Genomic DNA, 15800 nt, shown 5'->3' with positions numbered 1-15800 from the left:
CGATGCACCTTCTGTCTCAATTCCGCTGCATAATCAAGTCTTTCACCATAGCATTCTCTCAATTGTTTTGCAACTACTGCAAGAACTTTGGACACACCAAAGCAACATGTTACAAATTAGTTGGCTACCCACCTGGCTACTTTAACAATTTAAAATCTGACGGTAAGATCTCTACATTGGCTGTTCATAGAAATCGAGGTAAGGTTGGTGTTGCTTTACAAATTTTTGACTTTATTGGTGGGGATACTTGTATAATTGATTCAGATGCCTCAGATCATATGACTTATGACAAATTCCCTTTTTCCAATTTGTCACCCCCGCCAGTGTCTAGTGTTATAAATGCTAATGGTGAGTCTTTCCCTGTAATGGGGATAGGTAGAATTGGAGTCCTTGTGATGCCCCGGAAATTCATAATTATTTTCTGAGGATTTTTCCAGAATTAATTTTATAACTATTGGACGGTTTCGTGGCTCGTGGATGGAGCGGAAGTGTTTCGGGCGAATAATTAATTGAAGAATATGGTTTTAGGGGGGTTGCCAAAGGTTGACTTTTTATTCGTTGGGATTCTCCGAAAACTTCCTTCACGAAAGTTGTAGAGCGCGTCGATACGAGTTCGTGGACGTGTGGAACGCGAGAATCGGAGTTCGTATGAGGAAGTTATGGCTATGGAAAGAAGTTTCCATTTTAGTATATATAGGAAAAAATCAGAAAATATATTCATTTTCCACTTTCCTTTTCCGGAAACCATACACTCTCTCTCTCTTCTCTCTCGTCCGCGCCCTCAGAGTCGAAGATTTTCGACTGACCCGACCCGAACCCGGCCGACCCGACCCGGCTTTTCCGGCCAACTGCGGCGGTCTCTGGCCGTGAAACTTGGTCAGCAGGGTCGTCTCCTCCGTCTGGTCGTCCCTCTGGTGTTCTCTTACGGCGATTCTCCGTCTCGGTGGCAGTTCAAGGCGGTGCAGACTGGAGAAATCGGACCCGACCGGAAAACACAGTTCCGACGTCGGCACGGCTTCGATTTTCTTGGGTTGAGTTCAGAACAAGCTCGCTGATCGATCCTTGGTGGTTGTTTGGATCGATTCACGTGAAACTTCGATCAACTCAGTTGGGATTACTGTTCACGGCTTGTGAGGTAGTTTTCGATCCCTTAGGCTTGTTTTCTGACTTCGATCCAGTTATGAGAATTCACAAGCATGCTTAGATGAAGCTTTTTGATGTTGGGAGTTTTGTGAAATAATGAGTTTTTGGCCGGCGGCGGTGCACCACCGTCTGTGGCGGTGTTCCGGCGGTGTTCCGGCCACTTAAGGAACTGTTTTTGGTATTATATATGTTCTACTCGTTGATACGAGCGTTTCGATATATAATATGCAAATTTTGGAGTTCGTATGGAATTGTTATGATTTTTGCAGTTTCATACCGATCGATTTATTCTATCCGTGAGGATTTGAGCGTCCGATCGACTTGTGGTTTGGTCACATCGATCGTGGACGTATTCCAGAGACTTTGGAAGGTCTCGGATGTGGTTTTGCCTCGATTGGCGCCACTTTGGGGGATTTTAGTTCAAAACAGGGGTTTCGGACTTAATATTGGTTATGAATCGTTACTGATTTGAGATCATTGGTGAATAGGTGCTTCTAGAAGGTGAATTGGACGAGTTGTTGGTGATAGTGTACTAGTTCGGTTCTGTATAGAAGACGCAGCGGGATTCTGAGGTGAGTAATCTCACGAAGTTCATTTCACGAACGGGAATACCCTTATTATTTTGAGAGTTATTTAGTTAACTGCAAACTATAGATGGTATTAGTGGCACTTTAGAGTAGATGATTACGTGTGTGTGTATATATATTATGGGATGTATATATATACATACGTATTCATGTATTAGTAGATATATGTTTACGTGAAATATATATGTTTTGGGTGGTTTGTGGATTTATGAAAACAATATGCATGAAATGATGCTTTTTATTGTTTTGGGGTGTGGCTTTTGGAAAACAAATGATTTGTGGAAATGATTGATTTCGATTTGTTTTGAAAAGCGTTGAGATTTGAGAAAAGTGTTGAGATTTGGGTATGAAAACAATAGGCATGAATTGATGCTTTTTATTGTTTTGTATTATGGCTTTTTCGGAAAACAATAATTATGGAAATGTTGATTTCGATTGTTTTCAAAAGCGTTGTGATTTGTGTAACATTTTGGGTCCAATGCGACTCCTTTAATGTTTTGCTCCAAGGGACATTGCGGCCCGAGGATCGAAGGTCTGAGACCTTGGGCAGAATACCAGGTGACCACGTCTTTGGCCGGACGAGTGGTTACGTTTTTCAGTTAGAGCTCTAATCTGTCTGCCATATAGGTAATTCATGGGGTAACGGGAATTGGTTATTTACAACTCATGACATTACGTATTTTTAGGGAACAAGGTGTGAGTTGCTTCCTTATTAATGGTTTTTAAGGGGACAAGGTGCAAGTTGATTTCCTTATTAACGATTTGATAGAAATCAAGGTGTGAGTTGCTTTCTATGGTACGCTTATGGTACAACTGATAGAATTCAAGGTGTGAGTTGTTTTCTATGTTTTAACTGATAGAATTCAAGGTGTGAGTTGTTTTCTATGTTTTATTGATAGAATTCAAGGTGTGAGTTGTTTTCTATGTTTTATTGATAGAAATCAGGGTGTGAGTTGCTTTCTATGTTTTATTGATAGAATTCAAGTGTGGGTTGTTTTCTATGTTTCGTTTTAAAAGGAAACAAGGTGTGAGTTGCTTTCTTTTATTTCGATTTTAAAGGAAATTAAAGTGTGAGTTATTCTCCTTATTTCGTGTTTTAAGGAATCAAAGCGTGAGTTGTTTTCCTTATTTTTGGCGTGAGTTGTGTGTGGTTTGAGTTACTCATACGGGCTTGCAAAAGCTTACCGGGTTTGTTGTGTGGCAACCCGGTACACTATTCAAACGGTGTAGGGGTTCATCCTGCAGGTTAGGATAATCGGGGCTAAAGCTGAGGTAGCGCCTTTGCAGCTTTACGGTAGGAAGCCATTTTTTATAACTTTACCGTCGATAAGGACTTCCGTTGTATAGTTAACTCTGAGCTGTATTTACGTTTTATTTTGTTGTTGGCAATTTAATTCGTATGCTTGTGTAATATAACTCTATGGACGAGTGTATATTAACTTTGAGGGTTCAGGGCATCAATATCTGTGTAAGTTAAAGGGAAAAAGATTCCAGGTATTTTGTATTGATGACTGGACGTTCACGCATATATAATTATGGGGTTATATATATCGATTTTCATGTGTGTAAAATCAGGGGCGTGACAGTCCTGCTTTAGAACTCTATAATGTTTTATATGTTCCAGCTTTCTCTCATCATTTGATATATGTACCACAATTAAATGCTCAGTCTAAGTGCTCGGTAACATTCTTCCCTATATATGTATGCCATTTTTCAGGATCTTCTCACTAGGGAAATAATTGGTCGTGGATATTTGGGGGGGGGGGGGGGGGGGGGGGGGAACTGTTCCATCTTGATTGCATGTATAGTGGAGAGAACCCAACAAAGGCAACCCGAGCTGTTTTAACAACAACTTCTGGTCAAATTAGTGAAGTATGGTTGCGGCATCGCCGTCTTAGGCATCCTTATTTTATCAATATGAAAAGAAACCATGCCCTCTTAGTTTATTGGGATAAATGAGTCTAATTTATGTTGTGAAACCTGTGTTCTTGCTAAGAGTCATCATGCTTGTTATCCTTCAAGTGTTTCCAATAAAAGTGTACTCCTTTTGAGATTATTCACTCTGATGTGCGGGGACCTTCTAGAGAACCCACTATTTCTTGAATGCGTTATTTTGTCTTATTTATCAATGATTGCACTCAAGAGCACCAAAAGGGAAAGGTAACTGTGCTTATTATATATGTGGATGATATGGTGATAACATAACAGGGGATGACTTGGTAGAAATTGGAAGTCTTCAGAAGAAGTTGGCATCTGAGTTTGAGATGAAGAATCTGGGAGACTTGAAGAATTTCTTGGGGATTGAGGTAGGAAGAGGGAGAGATGGCATCTTCTTATGTCAACAAAAGTATGTGTTGGATCTCTTGGCAGAGACATGCATGTTCCATTGTTCTCCGATTAACACTCCAATCGAGCAAAATCACAAACTAGTAGAATATCCTTATCAGGTTCCAACTGACAAACCAAGATACTAGAGGTTGGTGGGAAGTCTGATTTGTTTGTCACACACTAGATCTGATGTTTCTTAAGCAGTTAGTGTTGTGAGTCAATTTATGCACAATCCAAGTGAACGGCATATGGAGGCAGTGGTAAGAATCTTGAGATACTTAAAGTCAGCACCAAGAAAAGGTTTAATGTTTTCTAAATATCAGCACCTCTATGTTAGTGGGTATACATATGCAGATTGGGCTGGTTGTATCACAGATAGGAAGTCTACATTTGGGTACTTCACCTTTGTGGGAGGAAATCTTTTTACCTGGAGAAGTAAGAAGCAAAAGGTTGTTGCAAGGTCAAATGCTGAAGTTGAATATAGAGGTATGGCACATGGAGTGTGTGAACTTCTGTGGCTACGAAATTTACTTCGAGATTTGGGTTTTAAGACTAAGTCAGCAATGCAACTGTATTGTGATAACAAAGTAGCTATTGACATATCACATAATCATGTGCAACATGACCGAACGAAACATGTGGAAGTTGATCGACACTTCATTAAGGAAAAGTTGGATGCAAAGTTAATCTCCTTTACTTTTGTTCCAACTGAGGAGCAATTAGCGGATATACTTACCAAAACTATATCTAGCAAGTTGTTTCATGACTCACTAGGCAAGTTGGGTGTTTGTGACGTTTATGCCCCAACTTGAGGGGGAGTGTTGACTTGTGAGTCATGCAGCAAAATCCGCAAAATCTGCAGCAAAATCTTGACAATCTTGACAGCAAAATCTTGAATGTTAATACATCCACATTGTATGACTTAGTGTATTCCTTTCACACCTAGCTATAGGTAGTTTGTGCTCCTATATATACCCTTCCATTTGGAGAAGAAAATGTATAACAATATACCACATTTCATATCAGAAAATTCATCACTCACAAATATTTCTTCATTTCCATTTCATAATTTAACTTTATTAATTAGCACGAATATGTGTCGCATATACATTTCAGATCGAATTCAGATGAAGATCGATATATATGTTGAATCATGAGATACAAAGTTCTTCACACACTATGTAATGCTAATTAATTCTGTCACAATTAGACATTATTTTCATGCTCAATGAAAAGCTAGCCAGCTATGCCTGGGGTTTGCTGTTAGCAAGAAAACAAACAGACTTTTTTTTTTCCCCACACTAAAACTTCATTGACGACTCTATCATTAACTACTTCAGGTTCTGGTGACTCTTCCATGAAAGCTGCTGGGAAAGTAAGCAATATCTTTTAATTTTTCAAAAATGCACGGCTGAAATGATTAGAGAAAGCGCACGAGTTTTTATCATTTGCCAAAGCATGTTAATTATCATTCTTCCTTCATCACCGAACTACATTTCTTCCACTTCGCGCGTGGATGAACCTTACAACAATTATTTATTGCGTCGAAGACATGATGAAAAGAAGTACACTAGCTAGTGTTTTTGATGTGGTTTCCTCACTTGTCTGATACAGATTAGAACTTCAAAGAAAATATTCAATTGACATCTCTATTGTTTGGTTTTTAGGTGTATTTGAGCAGATTACTTCTGCAAATTTTCAACCAAATTAATGATTATTATTGAATGTTAAACGTGATTTACTATTATGAACATGAATAGTTCAGGTTGGACAGATTCACTTCTTCCATTGATTTGATCTAGTTTATTACATTAACGATTATCAATTTGTTTGAAAATTGCATGAGTGATATATTCATAGAGACTTAAAATTGAACGGTCGAGATGTCAAAATGTGGTCAAAAAGTGAGTCCCACAAAAAATCTCTTAAATTGGCTAAAAAAAACACTCCCTTAATGGAAGGGCCCTCGATATAACTATACTTGATCAGATATTTTGACAAAGTTGTTTGGTAATTTGTTCAAGCAAATCTTTAATTTTATGTTAAATTTGGACATATTAGCTTTTGGGCAATTATGTTAAAAAAAAAAAAAAAAATCTCCCATTCTAGTAGTATCCCAATTTTGGTCACGGGGATAATTCTAATTTTAGTTCAAGCTTAGGGAATCTAAGGATATCAGTATATTAGATATTTATAAAAGTAAGTTTTTTTTTCTATGAGTAAAGAGCAAACTACAAACAAAAATCAAGCAAATAACCTGTTCCTACACTATCAAACAGAAATGCTTCACTAGCATAAAGAGAAAGAGTACAATACCCACCACTACAAATATGGCCTAAGGGGACACATAAAATGGGAACAATTGTTGTATGTGTGCCTTAAAATGATGAAAAGGGACTTATATGAGTTATATCTATATGTGTGCCCATTGCAAGGATAAGGCACAGATTATGTGTCCCCAAAAAGAAAATGTCAGAAAGAACCCATTAAGTACAATATTTTGTTATAAACAATTAATTTTATAATAAGAAAGTAATAGAAAAAAAATCTTTATATTTTCCATCTAACAATCTCTCTCTCATCGTCAACAACCAAGGGAAAACCTTTCCCATCTCATGAGGCTAAGTGTTTAGGAGAAATTGTAGCTTGTTTTTCTCTCTCACCTCTCTAGAGAGAGAGAGAGAGAGTAGATCAAAAATCAATTCCCCCCCTCCCCCTTCTCCGAATTCCCGATCTAGATGATTCCGGCCTCTACCGCGGTTTTTGTTCCCGATTCTTTTCCTTTGGATCGAAGTCTACTAGATGAACAAGTGCTTTCTGATTCAGCAGAGCGAAGCCCAGGCGTTGACAGCGAAGTCTCCTCCACCACAGCCGATGGCGCTGGCTTGATGGCATCGAAAGAAGAAGAGAAGAAGTTGGTCTGAGTTCAGTTTGTGATGGAGTTTGGGATTTGAGCGATTGATTGGGAGAGTTTCAAGGTTGGTTCTGATTTTTGGTGATTTGAAAACTTTGGTTTTGAACTGACACTACAACAAATCTGGGAATTAATGACCAAATCATAGTGACCAAGTTATAGTTGGTCATTAATAGAATAGAACTAGTGACCAACATTATTCATTGGTCATTAAAATAGTAGGCGCCAAATTTTTCAGAACTCCCGCCTAATTATTATTTTGCAGTGACCAAATGTTTAATTAATAATGACCAGCTTAGGTTTGGCCACTACAAGTTTTAATAACACTTGCACTTAGTGACCAACTAGATCTTTAATGTATTTCAATCGGTGCTTGGCGGTCTCCCAAAATTATAAGCGCGCTACTCCCAAATTTTCACAAAGCGGTCTCCCAAAGTTATAAGCGCCCTATTTCGTGTTCTTCACCTAACTCAGATTCATCTTCTCCTCGTCCACTCCTATTGCGTTCTTGACCTTCCATCTTCTCCTCCACTCATATCCGCTCCCTGCTTAAAGACGAGGTACTCCTCCTCCTTCCTTGGTTTGAATTGTGTGAAATGGCTTCATTTGTGATTTTGGGTTGAGCTATTTGACTTTCGATTCGGTTTTTTTTTTTTGGCAATCAAATTGACTTTGGGGGATTCAGTACTCAATTTAAATTTAGGGTTATGGTTGTTTGAGTTTTGATTTGATTTTCCTTATTTGTAATGATTAGGTTGCTGGGCTTTTCATATTTCTGGTTCAAGGTTCAGCTGGAGACGATAAGAAGGATTGGCTTTTTGTATTTCTGGCAAGTAACATATATATTCAAGTCAAAAATAAGGTTGCTTATTGTTTTTGATTGTGTTCTAAAGTTTTTCATTGTTCTTGTGGTGTGGAACAGAATCAAGGGCTTCGTGAGAGTCAATTTAGCTCATTTTGGGTGAGTAGGAATCAGAAGATTTTGGATTGGCTATTGTATGAATCATCTGCTATTATATGTCTCCAGGTAACCTTTGTGTACCCTTTTGCTCTTTTGTGCTGAATTTCTGTCTAAATTGAAAAAAGTGAACTTTTCAGTTTCTGTCCAACTATATGTGCTTAATAGACCATTTTTTGTAAAATTAGGAGTTCTGGGTTGGAAATGAAGAATTTGTGACTATGTACCTGAAGAGGCTTGGTGATGCTGGCTATAGTACCTCCAAGCTTGCCCGAACTAACAACCGTGGAGATGGTATGTTGTTACCTTTAATCGGTCCCTTTCCCCCTCGGTTCAAACTTTAGACACATTGGACTTGTTTGGCATCATTCCTTTTGCTGTTAAATTTGGTAAACTTATAATCGTATTGCTTTTTCAACTTTAGTTTAGCTGTATAAGTAACTGGAAGTTCTGATTAAACATGTACGTAATCCTTAACACATGTAGTTTAATTTGAAGGATTCATGTTTTACGTAGTTACATAGGTTTCTACCATCAATAATCTATAAATCATTTATTTCTATGATTGTTGTCATGAATTGATGACTTAGAAGTTACTTACTTTTGACTTGAATATATATGTTACTTGCCATGCCAGTAGTAACGTACTCTTATTCTAATTGAAATGAATGAAAGGAATGGCTGGTTATATAATTGAAATAAATAATGGAATTAATATATGTTGAAGGAACTAATAAGATTTTGACCCTTGAAGCTATAAGACAAGTGAATGTAAAGTGTTCAACAGCTTTTTATTATTTGAGGTTCAAGAGTTGTAAACTACATTTGAGTAACAAGACACACTTTAGAGTGCATGCAGATTATAGCAGGTTTGTATATTTTCATGCAATATGTCCTTTGTGGGATGCATGTACAGTATATATTTTTTTTTTCCAAGTTTTCAATAATTTGCATTATTGTGTTTTGAACTTCAAATTACCTCTGGTTTTGTTTTTTTAGTATTTGTTTTGAGTCAAATTGACTCATAAAATCTGCTCCTTAGGAACCAATAAACTATCTCTGATGGCATGTTGATCAAATAAACTATGTTCACCATTTTTCCTTGGATGTGAGATATAGATAATTCCACTTCTAGTGCTTTGCTTCGGATATGCATTGCGAGAACAAAAAAGCTCGATAAGTTGTTTCAGTAAAAATAATTCTCTTTGCCATCTCTTTTGTATTTTTGATATGAACTCTTTTTGTTTCCTTATTATCTTCTTTCTTTTTGTCTGTTAGCACATCTAGAACTGTCAATATATGGGGTCTTGTTGTGACTTTGATTCTTATGGAGCTAATTGAATAGCTCGATTCAGTGATTGGTATAGCAGGGACCTCAGGGTATATATTTATGGGCAGTCAAGGACTAAACACCTTTCGTAATGGAGACTAAATAAGTAAATCCTTATCATAATGTACCTTGGAAAACAGTAATCCGTATATGTACAACTATTATAGCAATAGACATCGCTTAACAATGATTGAATGTTGAACTATGTTTACTAGACTAGAACATATCTTTCTATTCCTATTCCCTATTCTACAAGAAGTATGATCAAGTGCATTAAAACAAAAAGCTATTACTGTAATATCATTAACTTGTCCAAGTTGTGCAGCTTTCAACTACTGAATAGGAGCCAACAAGTCTCAATATCCAATTTACAAAAGAAGTCTTAAGAAGGTAAGACTTCTTTTGTTTGATACGCTCAAAGCAAGCGCATAATTTAACCCTGAAATGTCATCGTTAGTATATAGTAAATAGGGATCGTTCTATTCCGGGGATTGAGGGTACACCTGTAATTGCAAAAACAAATTAATAAAAGTAAAAAGTATTATTTACAAAAATAAAACAAAGAATAAAAATATATACAAATGAACACAAAAGGGGGTTTTAGGATTATTAAATTAAAAACTAAAATAAATAAAATAAAGAAAATGTAAAAACATATATACACGGGTGGAATGAGAGAACAAAGATCAAAACCGAAACTATGATCAAATTCGATTAAACTCTAATATTATCCATCTAAGTCATGAGAAAGGAGTTGATCATGTGAAATATTCGAAAGCAAATAATTTCCCATTTTTTACTTTTCAGTGCTAATTAACCTAAGTGAAAGCACAAAGATTAATCCTATCAAACATGTAATCAAGCCCTAGAAAGCTAGTCAATCATGACATGTTTAACGCATTAAGAACAAAGAGAGGCTATCAACTCAAGTGTGCAACTTAGTATGAAAAAGTCCACCTAATTGCAATCCTCTTTAATTAAATTCGGTTTTTGTCCAAAACCTTTACTACTTCGATTCAAGTTACACAAAACAAAAAGTTGATTTCATGTTCTTAAATCTAGCACCATTCATATCAAAACCCTAAGTGTTTCGAACCACATAAGATTAAAATACAAAAGATATCTATAAAGCAAATTTAATTAAACAAACTCACATAAACAACTCTCGAATTGCAATAATAGAATCTGAAAATTTCATTCAATCATATAAAATTCCAGAAATAATAACTTTGTTCAATCATGAATGTCAACTAAAGCAAAACCAACGAAATTCAAACAAAGGTTACAAAGTAGAGATCGAATTACACCGTGGATGGAAGATGAGGATGGATGATTTTCGTTGTGATCCTTGAAGCTTGAAAGCAAGTCTTCAATGGTGGATGGTGGAGGAATAGGTCACGGCTCCTTCTTCTCCCTTCGGCCTTGCTTGAACTCCGTGGCTTGCTTTAGAGGATGGAGAGAAGATGGGAGAAGCTCACGGCAACAATATAATTTTTCTGAATTTTTCTAAGGTGTGTGGAACCTTTCTCAACGTCAAAGAGGTGGGTATATATAGGAGCATCGCTAGGGTTCACAAAGCAATCAGAATTTTCCACATAGCTTCAACCAATGATAATTCGCCAAGTAAGCTTGTGATGTGGTCCAACCAATCATAGAATGCCAAGTAAGCCTTGTGATGTGTTCCAACCAATCATAATTCTCTAAAATACCTCCCTAATATTTAATTGCCGAATTTCCTTGAAATTATTCTGATTTTCTTCATGAATTTCGGCCAACATTCCTTTAGGGAATTTAGGGATGAATCTAGACGCCTTTTGAGCTTTTCCTTGGTGCACACATATTTTCCTTCCATAAATATCTCCCTTGAATCTCTCTTTGCGTCATCTCCTTGATTATTTCTGATTTTTCACGTTGGCAATCACACCAAATTATTCCTCCAACAATATTTCTTCCTTAAAAGTCTCCCAAAATATCTCCTTTGAATCCTCAATCAATCATCTTTAATTCCCACGTTGTCACCTTGTTTTTCCTTAAGTATTACACGGCAAATTTAATCCCCAAGGAAAATATATTTTCCTTTTTTAAAAAAAAACTCTTCCTTGATTCTCTCCTTGCCATGTCATCTTCATGAAGCTTCTCGTTCCATTTATGAACTCAATTCAGCTTATTTATTCCAAAAACCTGAAAATAGAAGCTTTCTAAAATAAGAAATGGAAACTTTCTTAAACTAAAATGGAAACTTTCTAAAAATGGAAAATAGAAACTACAAAACGGAAACTTTCTACAATTAGGAACTTTCCCATTCGAAGAATGGAAACTTTCCTAACCAGAGTTTTATTAAGGAAATAACGTAGAAAATATAGGGAAATAACAGTTAAAACGTAGCATTAAAATGTTCCTATCATTGTTATTTCTTATTACAAACTTTTTTTATGGTTATCAAACATAGATATGCTCTATCTTATATTAAAATATACTAAAACATAGATATATAGTACTTCTTGGCTAGTATAATCAAAGCAAGATGGTCCTTTATTGAATAGCTTTCTGTTGAAATTTAGTTGTTATAACTTAGTTTACTGTCTCTTTTCTAATATTTGCTAGAGTTAGTCTGTATCGTTGATGGATAGAAGTTGGATTCAGTTACCCACTAGGGGAAGGAGAGAATATATCAATGGGGTGAAACAATCCATGAATTTCGCAATTGCCCACATGAAGCCAGGGTCTGATTTGATACCTTGTCCGTGCATGGATTGCAATAATTTTTGTAAATATAGCCCAGACCAAGTTGAGGATCATTTATATGCAAATGGAATGGCTAAGGGTTACACTAAGTGGACAGATCATGGAGAAAATGATGATGATTTTGAACTAGAAGATGATATTTTGGAATCTGAAAATGAAGAGGATGTTGATGATGTAGTTGAAATGTTAAATGATTTCCAAGCTCATGATGATAGGGAATCTCAAGAACATGTCCCTATTATGGAAGAAAATAAGTTTAGACGATTGATGAGGGATGCAGAGCAAGAATTATATCCTGGTTGTTGAAAATTCTCTAAATTATCCTTCACTATAAAGCTGCTTCATTTAAAGATAATGTTTCGTGGTAGCAACAAGTTCTTTTCAGCGTTGCTTGAGTTAGTGAAAGAGGCATTACCTAATGGAAATACATGTCCTAGATCTCATTATGAATCAAAGAAGATTATACGAGACTTGGGTCTTAGTTATGACAAGATCCATGCATGTAAAAATGATTGTGTACTCTTTTGGGAGGAGTATGAAGATAAATTAGAGTGTCCAATATGTCAGGAACCTAGGTACTCTTTTGACAATGGCAAGAAGAAGATTCCCCAGAAAAATCTTGAGATACTTACCTTTAACTCCAAGGCTGCAAAGATTGTTTATATCGAAGAAAACAGCTGTAGATATGAAATGGCACAAGGATAAACGACCAGATGATGAGTATATGAGGCATCCTGCTGATTCTCAAGTGTGGAAGGACTTTGATCTAAAGCATGAGTCATTTGCCATGGATTCTCGCAATGTTAGGCTTGGATTATCAACTGATGGTTTTAATCCATTTGGTAATTTAAATACCTCTTATAGCATGTGGCCTGTTTTTCTTGTTCCATACAATCTTCCGCCGTGGAAATGCATAAAAGATCCATACTTCATGATGTCATTACTTATTCCTGGACCAAGAGCTCCTGGAAATGACATTGACGTGTTTCTACAACTGTTAATCAAAGAATTGAAGCAATTATGGGAGGTTGGGGTTGATACATATGATGCTGGTTCTGGACACAATTTCCGTTTAAGAGCTGCATTATTGTGGACAATAAACGACTTTCCTGCATATGCAAATTTGTCTGGATGGAGTACCAAAGGAAAAATGGTGTGTCCTACTTGCAATGACCAGACACCTCATCAATGGTTGAACAATTGGCAAAAAACTATATATTATGATCATCGTCGTTTTCTGCCACAAAATCACAGATTCAGAAAAAATTTGGAGTTTAATGGTAAAGTTGAGAAGAGATTAAAACCTGCTTTATTATCAGGGGATGATGTGGTTTGCCAATTGACTCATGTTTCACAACCGTGTTTTGGAAAGGGGAAGGAGAGAAAGCGTTGTGCTGATCATTTGAATTGGACAAAACGAAGCATTTTCTTTGACTTACCCTATTGGCACACACTCAAGCTACGCCACAACCTTGATGTAATGCACATAGAAAATAATATTTGTGATAATATTTTGGGTACATTGATGGACACTGAAGGTAAGACGAAGGACTCATATAAGACTCGTCTTGATATGGAAGAGATGGGCATCAAGTCTGATTTACACCCCAAATGTATTGATGGTGTGATTAAGTTTAGACCAGCATATTACACTTTTAATATAGATGAGAGGAAAGGTTTTTGTGAGTTCTGTAGTTGTACGAAACTTCCAGATGGCATGGCTTCAAATATCTCTAATTGTGTGAACAATGCTGATTCTAAGATTTATGGTTTGAAAAGTCACGATTGCCACATTATATTGCAGCGACTTCTTCCTGTAGCCTTGCGTGGGTACTTGTCTAAAGATGTTCGTGAGGTCATTATTAAATTATGTTTATTCTTTAAGGAGTTGACTTCCAAGACTTTGAGATTGGATGTTTTGGAAAGGCTGGATAAGGATATTGTCGTACTCCTATGCAAGTTAGAGTTGAACTTCCCACCCTCATTTTTCAACATTATGACTCATTTGCCAATTCACTTGGCTTATGAGGCCATACTTGCTGGACCAGTACAATATCGATGGATGTTTCCATTTGAGAGGTAATATTTAAAACTATTAATTTCTTATGTGGTTGTGTGGATGCGTTTATTTCTTTTTGGCATGTGCTGATGCTTCTATATTTGTGGTTTGTGCTTATGCATATATTTGTGGTTGTGGTAGTGCATTTAAATTTTTTTTTTCTTTGGTATGTACTTATGCTTCTATATTTGGGGTTGTGCTGATGCATATATTTTTCTTTATTGTGCTGATGCACTTGTTTCTTTTGTTGTACTGGTGCTAAAAAAACTATCAATTTATTGAGAATGTTGGTTCATTGCTTCACTAGATCTGCATCATTTTCAATTTGTTTTGGATAAGAAAATTTGTCTTATTTTACCTCATTGATCTCTATTTGTAACATAATTGGATTACTTTTTGTATACATAGTTTGGTATTAACTGTATATTTATATTTCTTTGCAGAAAAATGCATAACTTAAAGGATTATTGCAGAAACAAAGCCCGCCCTGAAGGATCAATTGCGGAAGGTTATTGTGATTGTGAATGCCTGACATTTTGCTCCATGTACTTTCGTGATGTTGAGACAAAGTTTAACCAAGTAGACAGGAACCATGATGTAAGTGAGAGAAGGATGGGTTTATCTATTTTCACATAGAATGTTAAGTTGTTAAAGGGAGCAGTTGATGATGTTCTCAGCCTAACTGACTTTACAAGGATTCGATGGTATGTGCTGAATAATTGTGATGAAGTACTGCCATATATAAGGTACATGAGCTACTGTAATGTATCTGTGTATTCTTAATAGGCAATAATTTGACCAAGTTCTGAATATTTTGTTCTGCATGCAGGGAACATAAAGCAGAACTTGAGAGGCAAAATATTCCAAACATAGAAAAAGAACAACAACAGAAGTTTCATAAATGGTTTTTGCGACGTGTGAGTGATGAATATTTAAGCATATATAATTCCAAACTATACTTGTGATTTTTCATTGCTCACTCTAATTTTGGTAAGTTGTGTATATAGGTTCAACAGATGCAAGTTGAGGGTTCAACAGAAGATGTTGAATCCTTACTATACTTAGCCAGTGGACCTCAACGTGAAGTGGCACGATATAGTGGGTGTATCGTCAATGGCATAAGGTTTCATACTCAGAAAAGCGATGCAAATAAAAAAACTCAAAACTATGGAGTGGTAGTCAAAAGAGAGCATCGTGGTAAAAGTATCGACTTTTATGGTGTTTTGAAAGATATAATTGTGTTATCATACCTTGGAAATAATCAGGTGGTCGTTTTCAAATGTGATTGGCTGGATCTCAATGCAAGAAGGGGAATTCAAGTTGATGAGAACCAGTTTACAAGTGTTAATTTTACCAAAAAATAGTATATGAATGATCTATTTGCATTGGCATGTCAAACAAAGCAGGTATACTATTTGAAAGATACAAATCATGGTAGTAATTGGCGTGTTGTAGAAAGGTCGCAGCCTAGAGGGATGTATGATTTTACAGAAAAAGAAACTGAAGTGGGTGATTCATTAGAGGAGGTATAAAATCCATATCAGCAAGAGTCACATGGGTATGTCGATTCAGTTGAAGTTGATGTTGGAGAGACGTCATTACATAGAGATGACATGGATATGATCGTTGTTGATTTGAATGCTAAAGATAGTGATGCAGAAGATGGCGACTTTAATGATGAAGATAATGAGTTGATGTCTTATGATGATATCGAGGACGACTCTACGTGATAGAAT

At 36.3% G+C, this 15800-nt stretch overlaps 1 protein-coding gene across 1 annotated transcript; it reads left to right on the top strand.

Moving 5' to 3' along the window:
* Positions 1 to 12594: 12594 nt before the first annotated feature.
* On the top strand, positions 12595 to 14088 carry LOC112171292. The gene has a single exon (XM_024308494.2). The coding sequence runs from the start codon at positions 12595 to 12597 to the stop codon at positions 14086 to 14088; it is 1494 nt and encodes a 497-aa protein (XP_024164262.2).
* The last annotated feature ends 1712 nt before the right edge of the window (positions 14089 to 15800 follow it).

Source organism: Rosa chinensis, chromosome 6 (genome assembly GCF_002994745.2).
Source record: "Rosa chinensis cultivar Old Blush chromosome 6, RchiOBHm-V2, whole genome shotgun sequence".
NCBI classification, from domain to species: Eukaryota; Viridiplantae; Streptophyta; class Magnoliopsida; order Rosales; family Rosaceae; genus Rosa; species Rosa chinensis.
This window is presented reverse-complemented; position numbering and strand designations above follow the sequence as displayed.